Source organism: Sapajus apella, unplaced genomic scaffold (assembly GCF_009761245.1).
Source record: "Sapajus apella isolate SASKATOON/1434 unplaced genomic scaffold, GSC_monkey_1.0 scaffold140, whole genome shotgun sequence".
Lineage (NCBI taxonomy): Eukaryota > Metazoa > Chordata > Mammalia > Primates > Cebidae > Sapajus > Sapajus apella.
This window is the reverse complement of record NW_022437080.1, coordinates 2,871,351-2,899,063: the sequence shown is the minus strand read 5'-3', so window position 1 is coordinate 2,899,063 and position 27,713 is coordinate 2,871,351. Positions and strand designations below refer to the sequence as shown.

Here is a 27,713-nt window from a genome sequence, read left to right as displayed (position 1 = left end):
CACCTCTATACCCATCAACAGGGCGCCACTGCCACCACCCATGACATCCCTCCTCTAGCCACGGCTTGTTGTGCTTGATTCCTTGTTGCATGGAATCACTGGCCTCTCGAATACCTGCCTGATGACCAAACAGCCCTGCTGGGCTTCAGTTTCGGGGTCTTCTGCACCTATCTATGAATGTTGTTCCTCATCTACAATATTCTCACCATTCTCTGAAGACGGTGTTTGGAATCCCACAAAAGGTTTCTAAAATATTTGAAAATATGTATCATAGCGAAAGTACTGAATAAAATGGAAAGATGCCAGTCAAATGTGTGATGGTGAACTTAGTTCACCTCCTAACTTTGAAGGGACTGTTTTCCCAGCTACTGAACTACTGCAGCTTTTATAAATGTTTACCTATTTTTGTCAACATACAATTTAAATCAAGCACTCTTGATATCAAGCGAAAGGATACTCTTGATTATAAAAACAAAAACTGTGTTAAGTGAAATTCCTCCACTGAGTAAAGCTCATGCCTTTCACTGCTTTTCCCTGGCAATAAAGACGAACCCCTCCTGTAACCCCAGCCAGCCATAATTCTCAGCCTCCCAGCATCCTTCTTCTTCTTTTTCTTTTATCTTTTCTAGAGACACAGTCTTACTCTGTCACCCAGGCTGGAGTGAAGTGGCGTGATCTCAGTTCACTGAAACCTTCACCTTCCAGATTCAAGCGATTCTCCTGCCTCAGCCTCCCAAGTAGCAGGAATTACAGGGACCACACCTGGCTAATTTTTGTATTTTTAGTAGAGATGGGGTTTCACCATGTTGGCCAGGCTGGTCTTGAACTCTTGACCTCAAGTGATCCGCCCTCTCAGCCTCCCAAAGTGCTGGGATTACAGGCATGCACCATTGCACTTGGCCCCTGCCCTTTGATTTCATTCATTTCTATTGGCTGTTTCAATTCCTGCTTACCATACGACATATACAAAACACTTGGAAATCTCAGGATGATACTGTGCCATTAAAGGAGTCTCTCTCCTCCAGCTCTTTCTGTCCCATCTGTCTCTTTTACCAGTCCTCTCCTCTCTATTCAGCAGTTTGCAAAGATCCTAGCTTCATTTCCTTCTGGCAGAGAGGCTCCCTCACTTCCCAGTGTGTTCCTGCAGCTAATGGCTTCTTCCCTGACATGATGTTGTTGAACTTAGCATAACCTCAGACACTGCAGACCTTTGGTGTAAGGAAGGTAAACATATTCCGTTTGGATTTATTAATCCTATGAATATTAATCCCCCCAATTACCTCTATCTGTTTAAAAGTACCCTGCTCTTCAAGGAAAGAAACCCACCACTACAAATTAGAAGGGATGTGGCCACCAGTGATGGGGTGGCGGAAGCGGTTAATCCAGTAGGGGATGGCAGGGACACTTTCTCAGCTCTCCCTTCTCCCTTTGGTCCCTGGGAGGAGAAGGGAAGAAGACAAAGAAAGAGGGTGGAGGATAAAGAGAAAAGGGAAAGAGCAAGGATGAGTGGGAAGGAGATGGAGACAGACACAGGGCAGGGAGAGGAAGAGAGGCAGCTCTCAGTTTGCTGATGGCAATAACTTGGGGGATAAAAGACTCTCCTTTTGCTTCTCTAGTTCCCTGTGAGCCACCTTCCTTCTGTACAGCTTCTGCTAACACTTCTACACAGTGAGACAGAAAGACACTCTCCCTAGTTCCCTTATCTCTTTCTTACCTCTAGTATCACACATAAATTCAAGACTGAGCTTAAATTCACAAAGTCCTAGGACTGTAATGCTGACAAGGACTTTTCTTAACTGGATAAAATGGGGGCAAGAATCTTAACATGTACCACACAGTGCTGTGGGCTTAGCCAATTAAAACTAAGAGAGTAAAGTTCTGTGAAGGGCAACCTCTGCAGTCCTCCTGATTCTTGGAGTTGTGGCTTCTCCCCACTATGAAAGTGTGTGTTGAACATAACAGTGTTTCCTCACTCCCCTCCACCCACACTCCCAGGGTCACCCCCTTCAACTCTCCCCAACAGCGTGCTGCCCACCACGCTCCTGCTCCAACTCTGCAAGGCAGGGGGTGTCCCACTGATCTCAGGGACCACGGTGCCCTGCGCGCTCTCCTTCAACCCTAGGATTAACTCTAAACTTCCAAATAGCCCCACATCTACATTCTAATCATTCTCACCTCGTTGCTTTTCATATCAACAACCTGAGGAACCACATATGGGTAGAGTGCTTTCTTCTTTTCAAATGGTGCACAACTACGTAACCAGCTAAAGAATTCAATATATGACAGGATTTGGGAGGACAAGGGTGTGATAATAAAAACACTGTTAAAAACTTGAAGCAGAAACAATTCATCTCTTCAGGATGACAGAAACACGCTTGCGCTCATTGAGCACAGAAACCACCTGCATTGCCAACAGATGGGCAAGGCCAGCCTGTCACAGGCACGACTGCCAGAGCCTGTCCAGGTGCCTTCACTGTCAGCTTCTGGGGCGAGGGGCTTACTTCCTCTGGCCAGTGTTGCTGCCTAACTAAATAGATCTAAGAAAACAACCAAAGACAAAGCTCTTATCTGAATGACCATGCCCTTATTTTGCCCAGAGGTTCAAATGACCAGTCTATCAATGATTGACCAACAAAACTATTTACTGTAAAATGTGCACAAAGGTGGTAGAATATAATCTTTTATTCAGCTGAGCAGATATTTACCTTTGTTGGGGCCAGGTCCTTGTCCAGGGTTCAGAGGAGGAATGCGACCTTGTGCTCCCTGCTGCCCTAGGCCTGGTATCAGGGGTGGGGGACCTGCACTCTGTCCTTCCTGAAAATAGGTTTTTAAAGTAAGGGTATGAAATCACAGGCTTGTGCTTCATAAACAGCAATTGTATTACGACAAGATAAAAACACCCAGTAAATATTGAGCTAGTGAGATGATAGCAACATCGTCCTTAAATCAGGAGAAAGGAGATAACTTCTCTTACAAGAATTTTTTAAAAAGCACTTGTATTTTAAAACTGTTGACAACTTTTATTTAAAATTAGATCTTTATTTGTAATGCCAAAAAAAAAAAAAAAAAGTCAGAAATCCTAACACAGTAACACTAAATTAAACCAATTAAAACAACTGGTTTAAGTAACTGGTCTGATTAAAGTGAAGCAAGTTAGATTTCAGCATAAAAGAAGTAAGAGCACAGATTTTCATCACGCAACTTCTGAAATCTGAAATGCCCTACAAAGTATCAGGTCTTCAGACTCATCCTACCAATATTTCTATAGGTCAGTTAAAATTTCAGAATCATGCTTTTCATGTATAAAATATTTTACTATATGGCACAATAAAAAATCCCATTGAATTGTCCCAGAAACTCAGGCCGGTCCTTGTGACTCTGACACGTTTATAAATATTTCAGTTATAACACAGTAGCTAAATAAAGTTCATTATTTTCTTAATCCTCCCCAATGAGAACTGTTCATTTACTATCAGAAAGTCAGGAAAATAACTTATAATAAATAATATTATATATACATACAACTGAGCAATAAATTAATAAAATATATAATACTTCAAGTTTTAGGGCAATTTAGAATGGCAACCCTATATTTAATTCAATTCATCCTAACTTCTGAGAAGTAACTAATAAAAATCTGGAAATAATTCAGATGCCTTCACATTCTCCATTGGTATGACACTTTTAAGTTCTGGAAGATCTACTCAAGAATAGCATGTAATTTATTTGTCTTAGCTAATTAGCTGAGTTCAGGAACTCCAATGATTACCTTTACATTAGGTATTTCTGGTGGTACTTGAAAAACCAAAACAAGACTGCTTTCTACATCTGTAGCATCCCCTTTCTCCAGCTATCTCAGGGAGTCAACGTTAGCTCACTCACTCACTTTTGGTCCACAACTGGACGAGTTTTCAGGAACAAAACTCAATTATTCAGACCCAAATAATGCCTCCAGGCTAAGAACTTCAGAAAAACATAAAAACCACAGAGCTGAACAGTATTTAAATCTATTTCCGCTCATGCAATTCTTTTTGTAATTCACTCCCCCAAGCAACCTGAATTCTCCTCACACCATCTCTCAAGCACAGCTCCGCGAATGAATAATAAGAATTGGCTAACAAAAACAGAGTCCTCAAAACAGGAGAGTTTCTACAGAAATACTCCTTCCTGCCAACACTTTTATATGTGAGCCGAAAACAACTTGAGCAGAGTTTCATCCAAAGGGTCAAAATTTCCGGAATGCTCAACTCTGAAATCACAGGTCTTCTTGATTTCTATTCATTGTAATAGACAGTGAGGTACAGAGTCTATAGTACACTTATGAGTTAAATACCCACTGTATCTTTTAAAAGTAGAGTTGGCAGACAGGAGGTGACTCAGTGGCTGGCAGGCCCATGGAACACCAGGCTGCAATGTGAAGGGCCCGGAAAAGGGGGCAGGACGGCCTTAGAGCTGACCACCATGTAAAACATGCCTCCTTCTCAGGGTCACAGCTCTCCTGGAGCCCTGGGACAATGATCAACTATACTCAAATGAGAGTGGATCTTTTCTGGAAGAAGCTCTATTACAACAAGAGAAAAAAGGTAAGAAGTAAAAATGAATACTGAGATGTACTTAATGGGGGTATAACCTAACTCATTCTTATGATTTCCCTCTTCAGCCAGGATGCTAGTATCTTAAGCTACTGCCACTACTTGATAAATATTTCTATCCAGCTGTGACCGTTTTCCACAATACTCAGCAGTATCGCTTCTGTGAAGAGTGTACTTTCCCAATGCATTAATGCCTGTTAAGTTGGAAATGAATAATACCTGGTTGAAGGGGGCCCGGGGCCCATCACCTAGCAGAGGTGTTTTCTGTTGCTGGAATGGTATTGGCCCTTGAGATGGATGTGGCCCTCTTGCTGGGTTCTGCTGTCCCTGAGGTCCGGGGGGTCCTTGCATGCCACCCTGGGGTGGAGGTCCTAAAGAGCCCTGGGGTGGCCCCTGCTGACTTTGTGAGCCTGGAGGCCCTCGCAATTCCTGGGGAGGTCCCAGCATTGATCCTTGGGGTGGAGGCCCCTGCATGCCTCGGATCTCTTGAGGACCTCTCATTTCCTGAGGGCCATGTCCCAGTAGTCCACTTGGAGGGTGAGGTCCTCTCATCTCTTGAGGCGGGTGGCCCATCATCATCCCTTGGGGAGCAGGACCCTGGTTCTCCCGGGGGCCTGGAGGGCCCTGCATTCCTCTTGGATTCAATCCCATCAGAGGTCCCTGAGACACAGGACCTTGGATCCCTTGAGACCCTGGCCCACCTTGGATCCCATGAGGATGAGGAGGTCCCTGCATTCCTCTGGGACCAGGTGGTCCCTGCATACCTTGAGTACCAGGGGGCCCCTGTGGGCCCAAGTGACCCTGGGGACCAGGCGGACCTTGGGGGCCTATGTGACCCTGTGGGCCAGGTGGACCCTGAGGACCAATATGACCTTGAGGACCAGAACTACCTTGTGGTCCAGGTGGCCCCTGAGGTCCCAAAGGGCCATGAGGTCCAGGATGCCTCTGCATTCCTTGGGGCCCATGCATGTCCTGAGGCCGTGGTAACCCCTGGGGTGGGCCCTGGGGTCCCTGTGGTCCCATGAATCCTTGTGGCCCCCCACCTCCCTGATGCAGTGGAGGACCTTGTGGTCCCATTTGTCCCTGAGGTCCAGGAGGCCTAAACTGTCCCTGTGGACCTGGAGGCCCCATTTGAGCCATGTTCATTGGCATCTGCTGAGATGGGTGGGGCTGCTGAAAACCTTGAGGAATCTGAGACATTGGACCTTGTCCTTGAAAAGGCTGGGGTCCGAGGAGAGGGGTGCCAGATGAGGGAGGAGGCTGAATTTGCTCGACCTGTTTCTGTGCAAGTCTTTCAATTTTAAGTTGCTGAAAAGAAAGAAAGAAAAAAGCATGTTGAATAAATAAGCCAGAGCCCTTGAAGACGCCAATATTGCTATTATGTATTCCATTACAGACCCTCAAAATAAACATAAAACTTCCTCCAACTCTTCATGCTCCAATGGTAATTAGAGTCCATGAAACACTCAAGCACTGGTCCTTTCTTATTAAGGCTGGAACACAGTAGTAAGGTTTTTTTGTTTTGTTTTATGTTTTTTTGATTTCCTGTCCCCCAGGCTGGAGTGCAGTGGTGTGATCATGGTTCTGTACAGCCTCACCCTCCTGGGCTCAGGTAAGTCTCCCACCTTGGCCTCCAGAGTAGCTGGGACTACAGGTACGTGCCACAATACCCAGCTAATTATTATTATTTGTAGACATAGGGTCTTGCTATATTGTCCAGGCTGATCTCAAACTCCTGGGCGTAACTGATCCTCTTGTCTCAGCCTCCCAAAGTGCTGGGATTACAGGCGTGAGCCACCATGCCTGGCCTAGTCAGGATTATTTATATCCATCTTGATCAGGGAAACCCCAATCATTTACCAATATTTCGTCATTCTTGGTAGCTGACATAGATAGGAAAAATAAGAACTAGCTACCTGCTATATGAGCTGACAAGAAAAATTCTTTCATAAATAGGTGAATTCAAATTAAAACTATGTTGCCTTTATCTTTTCTATTAAAAATGTATATTTTACTTAGATCTACTCACTGCCCCACTAATTTGGTTTTATGTTGTTGTTTTTGAGACGGAGTGTCACTTTTTCGTGCAGGCTAGAGTGCAGTGGTAAGATCTCAGCTCACTGCAACCTCTGCCTCCGGAGTTCAAGCAATTCTCCTGCCTCAGCCTCCTGTGTAGCTGGGACTACAGGCGCGCACCACCACGCCTGGCTACTTTTTGTATTTTTAGTAGAGGCAGAGTTTCACCATGTTGGCCAGGCTGGTCTCAAACTCCTGATCTCACATGATCTGCTTGCCTCGGCCTCCCAAAGTGCTGAGATTACAGGTGTAAGCCACCACGCCTGACCCTAATTTGGCTTTAGAAGTCCAATATATGACTCAAGGAAGTCACTTTTTTTTTTTTTTTTTTTGAGACAGAGTTTCGCTCTTGTTACCCAGGCTGGAGTGCAATGGCACGATCTCGGCTCACCGCAACCTCCGCCTCCCGGGTTCAGGCAATTCTCCTGCCTCAGCCTCCTGAGTAGCTGGGATTACAGGCATGCGCCACCATGCCCAGCTAATTTTTTGTATTTTTAGTAGAGACGGGGTTCCACCATGTTGACCAGGATGGTCTCGATCTCTTGACCTCGTGATCCACCCGCCTCGGCCTCCCACAGTGCTGGGATTACAGGCTTGAGCCACCGCACCCGGCCTAGGAAGTCACTTTTAAAAAAACGTTAGGCATGGTGGTGCATGCCTGCAGTCCCTGCCACTCAAGAGGCTTACATGGGAGGATCACTTGAGCCCAAGAGGCAGAGGTTGTAGTAAGCCATGACCATACCACTGCATTCCAGCCTGGGTGACAGGGCAAGACCCTGTCTCAAAAATAAAAGAAATAAAAATAAATACATACCATATTTTTTAAAATTTTATGAAACAGGATTCTTTTAGAAACTAGTCTTCTGGCATAGCAACAGGAAATGGTGGTATGTGTCAGACCCATTAGAGAGTCATTTCCCTTTTCCTTAGGAGTATATCAATGAAAATGTCACCACCATCCTCTTAGAGCATCTTGAATTCCCCCCTAAAGAGCTTCACATACCTCCAGAAGTTGTGGGTTAGTATACTGTAATGTAGCCATTTCTTGCTCAATTTCTGCTTGTGTTTTTTTCTTCTCTTCCAATTTAATGTCTTCTTTTCTGTCATTCAGCACCTCATTTGGAGCAGGAATTGGAACTTTATTTTGCATCCAAGCCTTGGGAAATAAGAGAATATTAAACTATACCCTAAGTATGAAAATCACAATGATAGAATGAGAAAACCACTCTACAATGTCATCTGCTCAATCTAACCTCTTGTCTTTATTTCTTTTTACTTTTTCTCCATGACTCGAGTACATGACTCAGGCTAATTCTTAATGACATGGGAATAAATTTAGGCAGACATATTACTAGGTAGAAATTACTATGGTGGGCTGGGCGCGGCGGCTCACACCTGTAATCCCAGCACTTTGAGAGGCCGAGGTGAGTGGATCACCTGAGGTCAGGAGTTCAAGACCAGCCTGGCCAATATGGTGAAACCTCATCTTTATTTAAAAAAAAAAGAGAAAGAAAGAAATTACTATGGTGATAAAAGCCGCAAGATACTGCATGTTATTAAGAATGCACAGCTTGCCAGCCTCTTCACAGGGCACATGCACTTTGTGTTGAGGGGACAACTAAAGCAGAATCTGGATAAACAATGGAGAAGAGAATCAACATGCTCCCTCTGCTCCGTGCCTCTTTCTTCTATTTCCTCTCACGATGTGGATCTATTTCCTCTCATGGTGGGGACAGAACAGAGAAGATTCATAACAAACTCAAGACAACTGCAAAGCAGGAGATGAGGACCATGTCTAAGAGTGAGTGAATATGGGAAAAATACTCCAGTACAGAAACACCTTCAGCAGCAAGATAATCCCAGAGAGACGTCAAACTAACCAACCAACACCTCTCTGCATGGATGGGGTGGAGTCACTTTTACTTACTTGCTGGAACTGAGCAGGAATGGGTTTTGCATAAGGAACTTTCTTCTGAGGTACTTTTTTCTGGTCCTTTTGCATCACTTCCTCCATTCCCCAATCTAAACCTGGAATTGTCATTTCAATTTCATTTGATTCATCTTTCCCTGTAACCATAAAGAAAAGTAGTTTGCCTCTTAAATAAAAGAAATTGGCCACTTGATCAATGAACACATTATTGTAAGAATACATTTTAAGTATTATGCAGTTTATATCATTTTTATCAACATTTCTCAACATAAATCATTTTGGTATTTCAATATATTTACCAGGAAGATAAGAAACACGTCAAGAAAGAAATTATGCAAATAAAATATATCTGTGTAACTTCTTACCCATCTGTTCTTGTTCCATTGCTAATTTTAGTTGTTCTGGTATTCCCATTCCTGGAATTACTGCCAGGCTATTAGGTTCAAGGTCATCTATAAATAGTAATACACCACTGTCAATAGAAAATTTACAAAAGTAGAGACTTGATAAAATTAATGCTTTATAAAAATGAATGTCACTGATGATTTATAAATAAATCTATAAAATTAAAATTCATTTTGTATAATCTTCCCAATATCAAACACTTCTATAACACAATATCAGATTTCAAAGGACAGATGTGCAAGAGTCTCACCATATTCTACTCCATCTTCAGACATTCCAGGTAAAAGGTTTAGATTGTATCGATCTCTCATTTTATCACCTGGTCGATTTCGAGTCCAGAATTTGCTGTAAAAGTAATGAGATGAGAAGAGATGCATGGTGTCAGTATTTTTCTGGGCACTTAACAGTACTAGGCAGACCTTTGGTAAACACAACAAATTTTTACAATTCGTTTCTTCTACAAATTAAAAATGTGAGGTTGTGGCAGGAAGACCGAGTTCAGGAGTCGAGCCCAGCCTGGGCAACATAGTGAAACCTTGTCTCTACAAAATAAAAATTTAAAAGTTAGCTGAGTGTGGTGGCATATGCCTGCAATCTCAGCCACTCAAGAGGCTAAGGTGGGAAGATGGCTTAAGCCTAGGAGTTTGAGGCTGCAGTGAGCTGTGATCTCACCACAGCACTCCAGTCTAGGTGACAGAGTGAGACTCGGTCTCTTAAAAATATATAAAAATAAAAATAAAATGTGGGGCTGGGCAAGGTGGCTCATGCCTGTAATCCCAGCACCTTGGGAGGCTGAGGCAGGAGGATCGCTTGAGCCCAGGAGTTCGACAATCAGCCTAGGCAACATGGTGAAACCCCATCTCTACAAAAAATGCAGAAATTAGCCAGGTGTGGTAATCGGTGTGGACTACTGGTGTGCACCTATAGTCCCAGCTACTCAGGAGGCTGAGATAGGAGGATCACCTGAGCCCACAGAGGTTGAGGCTACAGTGAGCCAAAACTGTGCCACTGCACACCAGGTTGGGCAGAGAACCTGTCTCAAAAAAAAAAAAAAAAACCCGTAGAAAAATTGTTTTAAAAAAGAAGGCAAAACAAAATTTGAATAACCAAAGTCATATTCAATACCCAATCTCTTTATTGCAATATAAGTATTTGTAAACTATTACAAAAATGTTGCCAAGAATAAGTTGGAATATAAATTAATATATCAATCAACCAATAAAAATAAACATATGCAGTATTTATTTCGTGTTGCTCCATATAAAGCTTTGCTATTTCAATATAAAGCTTACCTAGTATGGTCATTGGAGCCTGAGCAGAGAATATGCCCGAGAGGATGCCAAGCCAGACTCCAGATCATCCCTTCGTGGGCCATCTCCATCCCACCCACTTCCTTCTCTACCCTGCAACAGCACCAAAGAGAGAAGACTTTTTCACAAAAGTTACCCAGCTCCTCCCTCTGCCTCAAAAAAGACATTTTCTGTTAGCCTTAAAACGAAGCTACCAAAGCCTGGATTTGGACTCCCGTGAATTCCACATGTCACAGGGGTATTGGCTTGCCATTGCCAAAGGACATTTACCCTTTCATCCAAAGAGCACTTCATAAGAGAAAAGACTGCAAGCATTATTTCACTAACAGAAACTAGGAAACCAATTGAATCCTCCTTTAATGACTTCCATATCTACAAACAGAGGTATATTTTTTATTCCAAGCTGGATTTACAAAATTGAAAACTGCAAACAGTCTCTAATATAGGATGTATGAACACAAAAAAATTAGAAAACTATCTTGTCTGCACACATTCAGGTGCTCTCTTAAAAAAATACACTACTTTTTCACATCATAAATCTTACATACCCAACATGCCAGAATAACAAAGAACCATCAGACCCTCCACTGGCAAAAAGTCCTTCATGAACAGGATGCCAGGCCACAGCTGCAAAACGAAAACATGGGAAAAGACACAATTATCAGGATCTGAGAATCTATAGGTAACAGTTGTCAATGAGAATCATACCACAACCGCTAACCTGTGGCTTCTTTCTTATGACCTCGGAAGACTTGAAGCTCTTCTTTTAGGTTTCTGATATCAAAAAGTTTACAGAGATGGTCACGTGATGCTGTGAGCAGCCAATTGCCATTGAGATTTAATTTCACTTCCATTACTGTGTTTTTATGGGCATGACTAGAAACAAAGAAAAAAAGGTCAGAATTCAAAACAAGTGTAAATATAATGGCCACTTTTGTTGAAAAGCAAATGGATCAACATGGCAAGAGATAGGGCCTAGAATGATAAAGCATGTAACATTACAGAATCACATTTAAAAACACACTTGAAAGTAACAGCAAAATGACAGAAATAATACGCACTGCCCAAACACAGACAGCTCTCATCAACCAGTTAAAACAGCAGCAGAGGCCGGGTGTGGTGGCTCACGCCTACAATCCTAGCACTCTGAGAGACCAAGGCGGGTGGATCGCCTGAGGTCAGGAGTTCGAGACCAGCCTGGTCAACATAGTGAAACCCCATCTCTACTAAAAATACAAATATTAACCAGGCGTAATGGCATGCCACTGTAATCCCAGCTACTTGTGAGGCTGAGGCAGGAGAATCACTTGAACCCGGGAGGTGAAGGTTGCAGTGAGCCAAGATCGCACCAATGCACTCCAGCCTGGGTAACAGAGCAAGACTCTGTCTCAAAATAATAATAAATAAATAAATAAATAAAACAGCAGCAAAGCTTCCACTGAACAGTAAAGTTTGTCTGTGAAGCAGGAAAGCACATGAATACAGAAAATAATATTCAATAAAGCTCACTACATTTCAAAAATTCAATGAACTTTCTCTAATTAAGACAAAGCATAAAAATGGACACTGGAAAGTCTGAAGGTTAATTTGAACTAAAAACAGTGCAACAGCCCCCGGCCTGCACATCTCCAAGGGACCATTCACAAGGCATTCCAGGTTGACATGGCCATTGGGGCTGCACAACAAAGCAGCCTTGCTCCAAGCAATTCACTTTGAGTATGGTTCTCTTCCCAATCACAAAGACCATATAGCTACTTGGTCAAAAAAAGTTAAGTTAAGATTCATGTAGCTGTGGATGTTCACAAATAACTGAAAGAGAAAACTAGATTACACAGCTGCATCATAGGTAAGCACGTCACAAAACATAAGAACTGGTTCAAAAACAGAGGAAACCCTCTCGAAATAGATGTTGTAACATGGAGAAGGCTGGGATGTGTCTAGTAAGGGGCACACACACCAGCTCCTCACAGTGGCACAGGTATTCTGATGAAAGACAATAGGCTAGAATAGTAACTACCTCTTTCCTCATCCTCCTCCCCACCCTCACATAGCAACCAAATTAAAGTTAGGTCTATGTGGCAGGACAAAAACAAGCCTTACTTCATTAAGAGTTCAGAGATGAATCATAATTAATAAGTCTACAGATCCAAGTCCATCTGTTGCCTAAATGACTTTTTCAGAAATACATAACAGAAAATAAAGCTGAAAGTTAAAGGATACACTGCTTTGCCCCCCTTGGTTCAGGGGCTAAGGTGAGGTTCCTATCACTTACAGTGTTGCAAGACTCTGCCCAGTCTTGGGATCCCAGAACTTGATTGGCTGTTGACTATCTTTACTTCCTGAAACAACTAACCCTTTGGTTGGATGCCAGTCTACACATTTCACATCAGCACCATGCCCTGTTGGAAACAAGTTAGGATTAAAACCTAATTAGCCATATGCATTTAAAGCAATTTAAGCCGAAGTAGAAAAACCTATTAAATGTTTTGCTCTCAGTGCTCAGTCAACTTGAAATGTTTTCTGTGAAGACTCTTTGGCATCTGTGTCTGGAAATTTCTCAGATACAGTATCCTCTCCTCCTACGTCAAGACACACAAAAGCCAGTCCTCTTCTCCTGGAACTAAGTGCATCTTCTCACCTACTTGCCAGAAGTCTGTTGAGGCTTTTGGAAGCTGCACCTCTCAAGACCCGTATGCAAAGCTTTTGAAATTTCTCACGCTGTTCCAGATTACTCTATGAGGCACAATCCCTGCACTAACTTCCGTTGTCCCACTTTGTGATAGTCCTTACAGATGAACTTGATTCAACCTCAAGTTAGGACTCTGGGACCACCATTTAGGAATTTAGGACACCACTTATCAGATGGAAAGACAGGAAGAGAATTCCAGCTTTCAGCTCCTGTTTACTGAAATGCAGGAGAGATATACTCTTCGCTTGATTCACACATGTTGTGACAGTCAGATGAGGTAACAATAACTGCTATCCTACTGCAGGCTTACTATATTTAGGCAGTGTATTGACCACTTATAAGCATCACCTTTGTAAATCCCCACAAAATCCTGAGGAAAATATTAGCATTATCTCCTTTTTACAAGTGAAGAAACAGAAGGGCTGTAGGGGTAAAATAACATATCCTAGATCCCAAGGCCAGTCAACAAGAGCAGGAGCGAGGACCTGACCCTGGTCTATGGGATTCCAGAGATGGTTACTTCAGTAACCACCATGCTAAAGCATGAGCTCACTTCACGAGTGTAATAGATGAACTTACTCAAAGTCACAAATGTGAAACACGAAAACTGAAAACAATGGGTATGATTTTTAAAAAACTGGATGTTGTACAAAGCCCCAAGAATATTTTACATAACAAATGAACTAAGCAGGAGGTGAGGAGTGAGGAAGAGCATTCAAAAGAGCTTCCTTCTCTACCCTGCATTAAATCCAGCTTCTGTGAAGTTCTGAGGTGAAAGCAAGGAAGGATACAGAAGAACTGAGACAAAGGGAAGTGAAAGTGGAAAGAAGAGATGGGGTAGAGGCACTGTCAGTGATTTGCACCAGTTCGTAAGGGGAGACATTTGGGTCTCAAATGGGCATGGGTTTATCCCAACAAAATATCCCATACTGGCAAGCATGTAGGGAGGTAACAACTATCTGGAGAACAGTTTGGCTGTATGTATCAAAAGTATGAGAAAGTGCATCTCCTACAACCCAATAATCTCATGTCTGAGAATTTTAACATTAGGAAATAATGGATATGCAAAAGGATATGTCTGAACATTTGCATACTGATGCAATTTGGTTTTAATATAACACAAATATATGTTACAAAATCAATTGCAGTGTGCTATATGTACTCAAAGGAATGTGATGCACCTACTATAAATGATCCTATAGATGATTTAATGGCATGATCGAAATGTTCATGATACTGTTTTTTTTTTTTTAATTACACCAATCAGTGTATACCATCACTGTAAAAGGCAGTCAATAACATGAATGACTGTGTGAGCTTATCTAAATAAAAGAAAAAAGCCAAGAAGTCTAGATACCAAATTGTTAACAGAAATAATATTAAGCTGGAAGGTGGTACTAAGGTGATTCTCTTTCCTCGTGTTTATTCTATATTTTTGTATTTTCTACGATGAACATATTTTGTAACTGGGATCTGAGGGTGGGAAGGGGGAAGAGAAGTTTTGCTGTTGCTTTGTCTTTTAAAAAGAAAAACAACTGAAGATGGAATAATTGAAACATAAACATACTTCAGTCCCCCTTGCTTCTTGTTTGACTTAAGAAACTTTAATTAATGATTTAATCCTAAAAAGCTACGGCCAGGGAATTTTAAAACTCTATGGGCCACTGTCACCTAAAAATAAATATTATATATAGCTATGTATTCATTAATCAATCAAATTTGAGATTATGAAAAATGCATGAGAAAGCAGTTTCCAATTACAATGCACTATACAAAAAGTTCATATTCTTAACAGCCATCTCTATCTACCCTCATCTTCTCTAGGACACATTTACTATATAAAGAATGTATGCCCGTTTAGTTTTAATATATATTTAAAGAAGTATATGTAAAAACAAAAAAACTATGAACCCAAAAAGGAACCACAAAATTAAATAAATTTCAGCTACATTATTTTCTAATATTCTCTAAAATGTATTTAAGTAAAATTCAAGTAAGTGAGGAATCCCATGAATTTAGCCATATCCATACACATCACAAATACAAATCAAACTGATTGGTAGTGATTCTTGGATATAATGTTATTCATCCCTGTTCTTAATAAAAATAGTAATACTAGCAAACACATATATTTATGTATAGTACTATTCTAAGTGAAGTATATGTAGTGACTCATTTTACATCTGAAGACTGTAAAGCACCGACAGAGTAAAACATTTGCTTGGGACCACAATGATGATACAGAGCACAGCAGAGATCTGAATGCAGGGAGCTGGCCCCAGAGACTCTGCTCTTAAGGACCATGTGATACTGCTTTCTTAGATAGGAAAAGGTTAGTGTAAGAGTTACAAGAGCAGAAAAAAACAAAACTGTGTCACTTCCTATTTGCTTCTCCATACATAAAGACTCAGTGAAAGATGGTATCTAGCAGACGGTGAACGGGAACAGGGGACAGCCTATTCATTTGTTAGCCTTTACATCATTTTATTTTTGAATCATGTGCATGTAGTATCTAATTTTTCAAAATTAAATACAAATAAATGAAATAAAGTTACTTAAGAAAATTTATGAAAATAGTATTTGTAGCATAACATTTATGACTTTAAAAATGAGGACATACACCAACACACCTTTGCTCAAAAATGCATACCATGTATGTCTGAAAGAATACAAAAGAATCTGATAATATCAACTGGCTCCAAGAACTAGGTAGCTTGGGACACAAGGGAAAGAAAGAGACTTTTCACTATACACTGTTATGTAATTTTTCAGCTTTGAAACATATTAATGACCTATTGAGAAAATTCCATTTAAAAAAAATTTACTAAACTTACTACATAACAGTGGATTACCTCTGGAAAGCAAGTGTGAAATCTTTACAAACAGCATACATTAAAAGATTTATTTTATTTTATTTCTTCAGACAGAGTCTTACTCTCTCGCCAGGCTGGAGTACAGTGGTGCAATCTGGGCTCACTGCAACCTCTGCCTCCTGGGTTGGAGCAATTCTCCTGCCTCAGCCTCCCAAGTAGCTGGGATTACACGTGTGTGCCACCATGCCTGGCTAATTTTTGTATTATTAGTAGAGATGGGGTTTCGCCACGTTGGCCAGGCTGGTCTTGAAATCCTGACCTTAGATGATCCACCCACCTCGGCCTCCCAGGGTGCTGGTATTACAGGCGTGAGACACCGCATCCAGCCTAGAATATTTTAATGTAAGGAGAAAAATAAACAGATTAATCTGGAATAGAAGAAAATTGACATGCAATTGCTTACTTCTTCAGGGAGAAGTGGCTGAATTTCCAGTGAAGTGAAAAAAAAATTCAAATGATAAATTCTACCCTCACATGTCAATGTTAATATATTCAGATTCAGAGGAATAAGACCAGTAGAGATTTATCCTAATAATTTAAGTGGATTAAAAAAAACCTTTGATATGTAAAAGATGGCATTTGAAGTCTTATTAACAATAGCAAAAATATTGGAAACAAATTTTAGAGTGGAATTATTAAACAAACTTCACCACAGCCAAAAACTATTAAAATGAAGATTTTCAAAACAAAAAAAGTTCATGAAATAATGTGAACTAAAAAGCAAGCAGAACACAAATTATACATGCACATATTTTTATAATCATCTTAACATAACCTATGTATGTACACTTTGCACATGTACATTTTATTCAGGAACAATTTGGTATGATTACCAAAATGTAGATATAGATAAGCAGAAAATGAAAATCATGTTGAGAATAATGGAAACAAAGATGAAATTTTTCTATCCCCATTTCCTCTAGTATAATACGGTGGTTTTAAGAAGAAACAACATGGATTATAGTTTGTGTGTGTGTAAACTCTGGTATGTTTTTGGTTTTTGTATAGGTATATTTTTAATATGAATAAAAGAAACACCACTGAATGCAAGTTACTTTGCTAGGTAATATTTTCCCATCAAATTAACAAAAATTGATCAGGCATGGTGGCACATGCCTGTAATTCCAGCACTTTGGGAGGCCAAGACAGGTGGATTGGTTGAATCCAGGAGTTTGAGACCAGCCTGGGAAACATAGTGAGACCCCCATCTTTAAAAAAATACAAAAATTAGCTGGGCATGGTGGTGCACACCTGTAGTCCCAGTTGTTCAGGAAGCAAAGGTGGGAGGATCGCCTGAGCCCAGGGAGGCGGAGGTTGCAGTAAGCCAAGATCGTAACACTGCACTCCAGCCTGGGCAACAGAGCAGGACCCTGCCTCAAAAAAAAAAAGAAAAGCAAAAATTAAATTTGCTGGCACTCAATATTAACAAGAGAGAGAGTAATAGGCACTCTCATCTGTAATTGGTTGGGAAGCAAATTAGGACAATTTTTGGGCAAGGCCATATGGCCATCTCTATCACAATCTTAAAGGTACCTAACCATTGATTCTATCAATCCTCTGCTAGAAATTTACTCTATGACTGCAAAAGCACACCAAAATTTATGTACAAAGATATTTACTGCACCTTGTTTGAACTGCCAAAACTGGAAATAACCTAAACATGAATCAAGGAGAGGTTATTTAGGAAAATTAAGGTAAAGACATATAACTGAATACAATCCAGCTCTTAAAACTGAGGCAGAAATAAGAACATTTTGGGGGTGTTGGAAATGTTCTGTATCTAGATTATAGGGTATTTATTTGTCAAATTTTATAGGATTATACACCTAAAAAGGGTAGTGTTACCTTATGTAAATTATACCTCAGGGCCAGGCATGGTGCTCACACCTATAATCCCAGTACTTTGTGATGCTGAGGCTGGAGAACTGCTTGAGCCCAGGAGATACAGACCAGCCTGGATAACACAGTGAGACCCTGTCTCTACAAGAAAAACTTAAAAATTAGCCGAATATGGTGGTGCAAACCTGTGCTCCCAGCTTCTCAGGAGGCTGATGTGGGAGGACTGCTTGAGCCTGGGGAGGTCAGAGGTGCAGTGAGTTGTGATTGTGCCACTGCATTCCAGCCTGGGTGACAGAGGGAGATCTTATCTCAAAAATAAAATAAAATAAAATAAATATATATATACAACACACACACACACCCCCTCTCAGTAAGCCTGCCTTTTTAAAATATAAGCGCAAAAGCAAAGTGTAATATGGTTCCATTTGTATAAAATAAAACTTAAGCTAGTAACAGTTTTTTAGGAAGAAGAAATGGTATGGGAATAAGAAAGTGACATTTACTCTTCTATACTCCTGAACCTTTTTATTTGAGACAGGGTCTCACTCGATTGCCTAGGCGAGAGTGCAGTGGGAATTTGAGCACAGGAGGTGGAGGCTGTAGTGAACTGTGATCGTTTGAGCCAGGCTTCCCGGTAGATGGGACTATAGGCATGCACTACCATGTCTGGCTAATCTTTTTATTTTTGTAGAAATGGAGTCTCCCTGTGTTGTCCAGGCTGGTCAAATACTTCTTAACATGTACTTTTATTATTTCATTTAATGGCAACTACTTTTGGTGTCCCTGTATTCAAAACTCAAGGGAATGACTGATATCAATTAATGCCTTCATTTGCCAATAGAACAAACCAGTGCCTGTGGTCCCAGAAGATGTACCTCAGATACTCAGCAGGGAGGTTTTCACTGATAGCTCTCACGCATGGTATGGGTGCATTAAGTTTCAGGATATTGTGGGTTCTGCGAAGTGGCAAACCATACATAAAAACTTAATCTTATCTAAATTATTTCATAGAAAAATGATTAAGAACCAAACACGTGGTTTATTAATTCCAAACATTATGCGTAAAGAAAGCCTCTACACTAAATTTGATCATTTCATTTCTGAGGTACAGAATTTCAGGATACAATCATTCCAGGCTCTTTGTGATTCCCCAAATGTGAAAATTCCAAGAATGTAGTATTTGTAATACTGAAAGAATTACTATGGACTGAATGGAAAATTCACCCAGGTAACAAGAGTTTTTGTGGCCTAGTTACTAGACGTTATAGTACTAAAAACATCTCACTAAAGGCTCAAGATTTTAGTACTAAAAATTTCTTGCTGATGAAAGACTAAGCATTTTTTCAAATAATTAAACTTCTCAGAATCAAGCCCCTTTTAAAAAAAAAAAGAAAAGAAAGAAAGAAAGGGGGGAAAAAAAAAAAGGAAGATAAAATTCTGAACAGCACCAAATGTGCTCCAGGCACTACAAAGTCCACCATAGGCACAAAGTGTGGCCCTGCAGGGGACTGACAGGAGTCTACAGGTAGACTGTGGTGGGTGTGCATAATCCTCACTAGGATGGCAGAGCTTAAAGAAGCCAGTGACATGGGCACATGAAAGATTCAGCAGTAAGACTTGGAAGTACAATTGCAAAATTCTATAATTAAGAGATTCCGGTTGTATATCACTATATAAAGAAAAGACCATTATAAATCTGTGTGGAATTCCCTCTGAACGCAAATACCTAAGAATTTAACTTGCATTGTCCCATACGGCACCTTTTAGCCACATGTGGCTGTTTAAATTTGTTTTAGAGTTAAAATTTTAGTTTCTCAGTCATATCAGTGACATTTCAAGTAAGCAATAGTCACATGTGACTAGCAGCTAGAATATCAGAAGGAGAGATACAGAATTCTTCCATCATCACACACAAGAAAAAAACCCTATTGGACAAGAACCGGCCTTAAAGAAAGTGTCCCTTTAAATTTCCACAATCTTATTTTATCTTAGTTGTACAATGAACAGGAACAACAAAAAATGATCTTTAAATGATACTGGAGTTTGGGAAGACCTGCAAAACTAACCAGACCTCTAACTCTGCAGATGAAAACACTGAAGCTGGAAAGGGTTAAGGCAGTGGTGGGAAGGGGCCCAGACTGTCTTCCTCCTCATCCAATCCTATCTTCACCTCACTAAATATAACATCCAGATGAAGTGGACAGTCCCTTTTGTTCCAATCACAAAGCAACTTTCACTTCCTCCACTGTAACTGAAGAGCTTGTACATGACAACTTCTGTACTCCTTTCCACCTCTTAGAACTATACAAGAAAATAATTTAGGGATAAATACATAATGATTTTGACTACTTAATAAGTAAACATTGATTCTGAAGACCAGAGTCTTGTTCAGAATAAAGGAAAGTGGCAACCATAACCTAACTCCACCAAAAGATATTCCAAATATTGAGTTATTTTAGATATTAAGCATTGAGAACAATGAGTTTGCATCATTTCTTAGCTAGCTATCTAGCAAAGCATTCCCTCAGGGTCCTAGCTAAATGACCAATGACAGAATTAGCATCTCCTGGACACAGGTGACCTGCATCTAATATGCTAGAAATGTCCAACTTACTACTTTATAATAATTATTTGCAGAAAGTGACCATTAATAGTGCATTAAAATGTACAGAAAACAGGAAGTAAACTACTTCATGGATTCTACTTGTTCATTCTTTCACATATTTATGTACTCTTCCACTCATTCATTAATTCAAAATAAATGTGCATGATGCCAACATTTATTGAGTTCCTATTATAGGTGCTCAACCTCTCAAATATGTGGTCACCAAACAAAACGAGACCTGAATATTGGGGGAGTATTTGTAGGGTTACATAGTGCTAGAATAATAGCTTTTTAAGAAATACTTAGAATAAAAGTCTTGTGAATCACGATTGAAACTAAGCTTTGAAAAAACACTAATGCATTTTTAGAGACCTTTCTCCACAAAACAAAAACAAAAAACTCTTTTAAAACATGCTATGTAATCACACTTGAAATAGCAAGGGATAGAATACAAACAAGATAATTTTCCTAATGAAAAAATGCTTAATGTGTTAAAAAGGAAATTCTAGAAATAAAATGCAAAGACTCCTTAATAAACCTTAAAATTCTAAGAATAACATGATAAATGGTTTAGGCATTAGATATTTCGTGAACACACATTCTAGACTTGCTTTGTAGACAGTGAAGCCTTGTTGCTCATCATTTCCTATCCCAGAACCATAAAGTGTAGTGCAGTGAAGGCTAGAACCAGTAAGCGCAAAAGGTCTGTTTTTTTACTATTCCCTTAAAGGAGGAGGTTCCCTGGCTTCTGTGAAACTGGATGTAAACTGTTGTGCCCTGTGCATTTTTCTCAGGCCCTCACCCCTCCTCCACCTCACGGATGCTAAGGAACCTGTCACCCCAAACAGCTAAATAACCCTGTCTTGAGACAATCCATAGGATCCCAAAGCTCGGTGAACAGTCTGAAAACCAATACATAATAAGTTTTATTTGAAGGTCAGAAATTGTGTTCATGTTCCCATTTTATTTTTCCTGGATCAGGCCATTTTATGAACAAATCTTAAGAAAAATTTCTTTTATACAAAACTTACAAAAAGCACCAAGATTCTCTAATACAGGAAGAAAAAAGGCAAACAAAGAATTCAAGTACCATCTTGTACAACATTAACAGTAGAACTGTTACTCAAGAAAATGTGTTAAACATTAACAGCAAACTCAGGCTACTTCCAGCCACAGGAACATAAAATGTAACAGATCAATTTAAGACAAAGGGTATATGAGTACCCATGGTCCATAGCCAGACACTCCAGTTGGACAGAGGATTTAAGATTTTAAAAAAGCATAAGCAATCTGTGTAGGTCAAGGAATAAGCAATTTATTAGCATTTTACCCTCCTTTAATGCAAAATGATTTTCACCACGACCCAACAGTCAACATCAACTTGGAGTGATTACTATTAGTCACCTTTGTTGTCCAAATCTAGAAAGTTACATCAGTGAAAAACTATAGAATTAAATGGAAAGTTAATTCTGGAAAGGGGGTATGTCTAAGCAGGGCAGTGTTTTCACAATGTATGTTCCAAGCAACAGTGCATAGAATCACAGGTGAAGGGGTTCAGCAGTCAAAGAAGCTGAGCGATGCTGAATTTTAAAATAAGTTTCTTTCCCAGTCTGAGAGCCTTCAGTCCCTTCAATATGTCTATTATTACAAATCTGCGGGAGAATTTGGTCACAAGTCTTCTTTTCTCAGAGTTCTTTCAAGTCCGCCAGAAGGCTGATTTTGGAAATGTGAAACACTAGTTTACTACGTTTGTCTGGCAATGATAAACCTAAATTCAGGAAAGTGGACACCTCTGGGGGAGGAGGAGGAGACTAGGGAAGGGCATGTAAAGGGGCCTTTAACCTTTAGCCTGTAATGTGTGTTTCTTTATTGAAAATTCAGAAATGAGTGTAGCAAATTTAAGGATTTGATGAGAACAGAGTGGTAGCACGTAAGTGTTTTTCAAGTTAGAAAAAATTGTGAAATGTATAGTGTCAGGAGCAACCAACACAAACATAAAACGGCAAGCTCAAATGGATAAAGTGGTAGATGCACCATCAATCTGCCAGTCTCTATTTAAGTCATACATTTACCTTCCATATGCAAATAAAATAGTTTCTCTTGATTTGTACCAACTTGTATTTACATGGAAGACCAACGAAGACTGACCTAAAAGAAACTGTCAAGTTGGTTAGAAATTGAAATTAGCTATACAACTCATAAGATTAGTGCCATGTAACTACTTAAATACTTCTGGCATCAAAGTGAGCAAATTCTTACGGCTCTATGGTAAAATATATAACTGTTGAGTCAAATAAAAAGATATACAGGTATAAGTTTTGCCGAAACTTACATATCAGGCTGCTGTTAAACTCTTACAATAATGTGAGGAAGGGTATAGATAGGGAAGTGCACAATTTCCATTTGAGTCAAGTTTAAAGGCTGTATTTAAAAAAATCTTGAGGATTAGGAAATGGAGAAAAGCAGGTAATTGATAATTTGAAAAGGTACAGTTATATTTCCAAAACACTGCCTGAGGGTGTATAAAATGTGTGTCAATCTTCCATATTCTTCAGTTATAATAACCAGATAGAAGTAATTTTGCAGTGTGTTTTGTGCTAACAAGCAAATTCTCCTTTGTAGACTTTTTTTTTAAATTTATACTTTTTAAAGGCTACTTTGCAGAGTATTCATCAAAGATGCTTAAAGGAATGCAGCAACCAAATATTTTTCAACCTCATTTCTGTTGTATTCGTTCAATTCCTTGATGTTAACACCAATATCATAGAGAACTTCAGCCATTTGTCTGAGACGGGAGATACCAGTGTTCCATATGTGCAGAAACCAGCAGCAAAGTCCATTGTAAGAAAGTACTCTGAGGTATGCGTGTATGCATATGTGTGTATGTTCAGGCACATGTAATTCAACAGTCACAGGTTCTCTAGTAAATGTTTCTGCAGATATTCATAATTCAGTAGCAATATATGCAGTCAAGAAAAGCAGCATGTAGTCATCACTTGAAAAACTAGAAAAATGCAAAAAGAAAAGACACTCAAAAGATTGATGGGAGTCTGGCAATCCCAAGACTATCAGAAAGGCCAGTACCTATGCTACATTAATAATAGAGGTATTAGTGCCAGCAGACAACCCAGGCCAAGAATAAAGAGAAGCCGAGACTGACGGCCCTAGTATGGAAGAAAACGCGGAAACAAGAACGGAAACAAAAGATATTTTAAATGATACTTATGGAGCACTTCCACAGTAGGCAGTCCTTCTGAAAGCAAGGTAAAGAGGTGAACAAGTTCACTTTCAGTTGGCCAGATTAAGGATACAGTTCTTTTTAATTCAGTGTTTAGAAACATAAAAGCAACAAATAATCCTTGTCAAAGCGGAAGAGTAGTGATCCCACAGCCATCTACAGCATCAACTGTACTCTGAATCTGTGTTTTGCCAGAATATTCTTGGGCGTATTTACACACTGTTGGTAAATGTGCCTCCCTAAACCTTGTCCACCTACCGCTACTCACCTCTTGTGAGAAAAGGAAGTAACAATAGCAGTGATGAAAACATCTCTATCAAAACAAGAGGAGTACATGAACTAACTCTTAAATACTGTGGAGGCAGGTATCAATCACATGAGCCCTGGCAGACTGCATAATTTGCAGCTACGACTAAGATTTTTCTGTTAATGAGTAATCAGAGATAACACATGCTCCAACTGCATCTTGACAAACATCTCCATTTCTGCTTCAAAGAAAAATGTAATCTGAGAAAACTTCCAACTGGGAGCGGGTTATATTAAAAAATTCCCACCATAATAAAAATTCCCACAAAATATCCATTTAGTCCATACTGATATAAGCAAATAACAATAAACAAATAAGTGGGCCAGGCACAGTGGCTCATGCCTGTAATCCCAGTGCTTTGGGACACTGAGGCAGGTGGATCACCTGAGATCAGGAGTTCAAGACCAACCCAGCCAACATGGCGAAACCCCATCTCTACTAAAAATACAAAAATTAGCCGGGTGTGGTGGCATGCACCTGTAATCCTAGCTACCCAGGAGGCGGAGGCAGGAGAATCACTGGAACCTGGGGCGGGGCAGAGGCTGCAGTGAGCCGAGATTGTGCCACTGTACTCCAGCCTGGGTGACAGAGTAAGACTGTGTCAAAAAAAAATAAATATAAATAAACGGAGAAAAGTCAGGTCTCCCATGCATAAGAATTCCATATAATTTACACAGTTATGCCACCTGAAAAGAGGGGTGTAACACTCCACTCCTTAAGTGTGGGCTATATATTAATATTATGACTTTATTCCAGAGTACAGCATGAAAAGGGGGAAACAAGAGTAGCTGTCGTTGAAGAAATTTGAAACTCTATTCTCTATTCAAACTCTATTCTCAAGCAGATGATCAAGATCAACATCAAGTCATATTGATAGTATATACCCATGACATGTTATGATGAAAATGGCATTTCACCTGTGCGATCTTCCTCTCAAAACCGACAATCCCCAGACTACTCATGAGAAAAACAGTAGATAAATCCCAACTGAGGGGCATTCTGCAATATACTATAACACTTCTCATCAACACACTAGCTGCAAGAAGAGAGTGGGGCTACTCAGGGCATACTGCCTGTGGATTGACTAGTCCTGCTCTGCAAGCAGTCCCTCTGTAAATAATTTTCTTGATTAAAAAGGAGAATGGAATAAAATCTTGAAAGTGCTGAAATGGGAGGAAAAGATTTGAATCTAGCACTAAAAATCCAACCAGTTCCATTATAATGTAAACATGAGCCAGGCTCAGTGGCTCTCACCTATAATCCCAACACTTTGGGAGGCCAAAGTGGGCAGATCACGAGGTCAGGAGTTTTTGAGATCAGCCTCCTGACCAACATGGTGAAACCCTATCTCTATTAATTTAAAAAAAAAAAAAAAAAAGTAAACATGAAATAAAAGACACACAAGAACCTTAAAAATGTGTGCCCATAGTTCTCAGAAAAAAAGATCTTACTATTCCAGAGATGTGAAAATCAAGTAATACATATTAGGAAAATCCAAACCAGTTCAAATTAAACTTAACATATCTTTTTTTTTTTTTTTTTTTGAGACAGAGTTTCGCTCTTGTTACCCAGGCTGGAGTGCAATGGCATGATCTCGGCTCACCGCAACCTCCGCCTCCTGGGTTCAGGCAATTCTCCTGCCTCAGCCTCCTGAGTCTCTGGGATTACAGACACACGCCACCATGCCCAGCTAATTTTTTGTATTTTTAGTAGAGACAGGGTTTCACCATGTTGACCAGGATGGTCTCGATCTCTTGACCTCGTGATCCACCCGCCTCGGCCTCCCAAAGTGCTAGGATTACAGGCTTGAGCCACCGCGCCCGGCTAAACTTAACATATCTTAACAATACCAGTATCTCCTTGTGAACGTGTTTAAAATCTGCCATGTTCTTGTTCTTTATTGAATGAATGAGAAAATGATGAGAGCGCAAAAAAAATAGACCTATACACACATCGTTTAAAATCTAAAACTATGTTCTTCGGGAAAACAGATTCATGGTTTATTCCACTTTCCTCTATGAGCCAGGACCAAGAGTAAATCACAAAAATTCTCATTTCCACCTTCTACTATAACTTCCCCCCGTAAGAAGAGAATAACCAAAGGATGAAAGTAGCTGTGTCCAATGAAAGCAGAAGTACAGTGTCAAGTCAGTTACATTTGGAATCAAGAAAAGAGTACGTTAAATATAATTCAAATAGGTAATATGTTCAGTGCTCATATGCTACATAACGGCTAATAGTAAAACATTTCTAATAAAACTGGATGTGTTTAAATCTCAGATGTCACTTACTAGTTATGTCCTTGTATCATCTACTTAACTCTTGCTAAGCCTTAATATTTACATGTGTAAAATGAAGATTATTACCAAAAATTATTGGGTTGTTTCAAGAATAAAATACATGAAGCACTTAGCATCATGCCTAGCATATATTTTGAACATTTAAAAGCTTTCATTGTGATCCAATCTCTGCCCTGAAAAAGTTCACCATACAGACAGCTATTTCCATAGAGACTTAGTTATCCAGTAAGAGCTATTACTACTAGGAACAGAGTATGGGAAAGCAGAAAATGGTTCAATGTGAGAGCGTGTTCCCAAAGTGAAACATTTGTAAGACTGCTAAATTTCAGTTTTCAAATGACTCCAGAAAAAATAACTCTGAATTCTGATTATGAACATTCACCCCCAAGTAATACACTTGATGTAAATGCCATTTACCTCTCAGAACTAGGAAACCTAAAATGAGAGACCACCATTATTCACTATGTTGAGTATGCTTTTTTTTTTTTAAGAAACACAATACTAAGAAAGACTTAGTATTTAAGTCAAAGTACTTAACGTAATACTCTAATGTAACTATTGATTCCACTAGACTACAATGCCATCTCCAACACTGAGAAGATGATACCCCCATAACTTCCTTTTTATGGTTCCCTCTACTTTTTCTGTATTGTTAAAGATCATTAACTCATTTCTAAGGGGCAAAAAACCTACAGGAAAAATGCAAGGCCAGCAGCGGTGGCACATGCCTATAATCCACGCACTTTCTCCACACACACACACACACACACACGAATTAGTAGCAGGGTGTCACGCTGCCCAAGGGTACCAGGGCAGGGCAGGGACTGATGCAGGCTTGAGCCTGGGAGGTCAAAGGTGCAGTGAGCTGAGATCATGCTACCACACTCCAACCTGTGTGACAGAGTGAGACCCAGTCTTGAAAACAGAAGAAGAGCTGGGTTCAACATAATCTTTCAATTATTTTAATTGATTACTTATCTTTAAATCCCCTAATGCCATGGATTACCTTAAGCTTCAAGTATACAATTAAATTTCACTATGAAAGACTTACTAAGAAACGGAAAAATGATCGAAGTAGGGAGAATATCAGGAGAGGTAAGAAAAAATTGTTTCACGGTCACTAACGTGAAAAGGGAGTTGTGCATCAGAATAAAATCATGATTGAATACCAAGTAAAATGAAATATGCAAGCCTCTTCCTAAATTACTTTCAAAGGTTTACAGAGGATGCACTTATTTCTCAAGACTGATATATACCGGCCACAAATTTTAGGAAATTTTGAAAACACTTCAACCAAAACGTGGGCACTCTCTAAAAACAGATGGGCCCTCCATATGAATAAACCAGAGTAGAGAAAAATGAAACCCAAAATACACAGAAGACCATAGCTGTCAGCGACAAAGGTTGTGGCAAAGGCTCAGTGACAAAGGCTGTGATGAAGTAATGAGGGTAATGACAGGGAGACTTGTCCAGGTTGTCCCCCCTGACTTCCTGTTTCTGTAGAACAGCTGCTCTCAGCCAGCCAAAGCAAATTACACAAAACACATTT

The 27,713-nt window shown here is 39.9% G+C and overlaps 1 protein-coding gene across 1 annotated transcript in view; it reads right to left on the bottom strand.

Moving 5' to 3' along the window:
- The window catches only part of WDR33 (WD repeat domain 33), a 111,330-nt gene that overhangs the window by 11,418 nt on the left and 72,199 nt on the right, over positions 1-27,713 (bottom strand). The window contains exons 8-17 of the mRNA XM_032263928.1: positions 12,586-12,712; positions 11,035-11,189; positions 10,862-10,940; positions 10,296-10,406; positions 9,254-9,348; positions 8,964-9,050; positions 8,596-8,735; positions 7,672-7,824; positions 4,812-5,900; positions 2,706-2,814 (exon numbers count right to left, since the gene is read on the bottom strand). Coding sequence (XP_032119819.1) covers positions 2,706-2,814; positions 4,812-5,900; positions 7,672-7,824; positions 8,596-8,735; positions 8,964-9,050; positions 9,254-9,348; positions 10,296-10,406; positions 10,862-10,940; positions 11,035-11,189; positions 12,586-12,712 — 2,145 coding nt within the window. The remainder of the gene's footprint in view (positions 1-2,705; positions 2,815-4,811; positions 5,901-7,671; positions 7,825-8,595; positions 8,736-8,963; positions 9,051-9,253; positions 9,349-10,295; positions 10,407-10,861; positions 10,941-11,034; positions 11,190-12,585; positions 12,713-27,713) is intronic.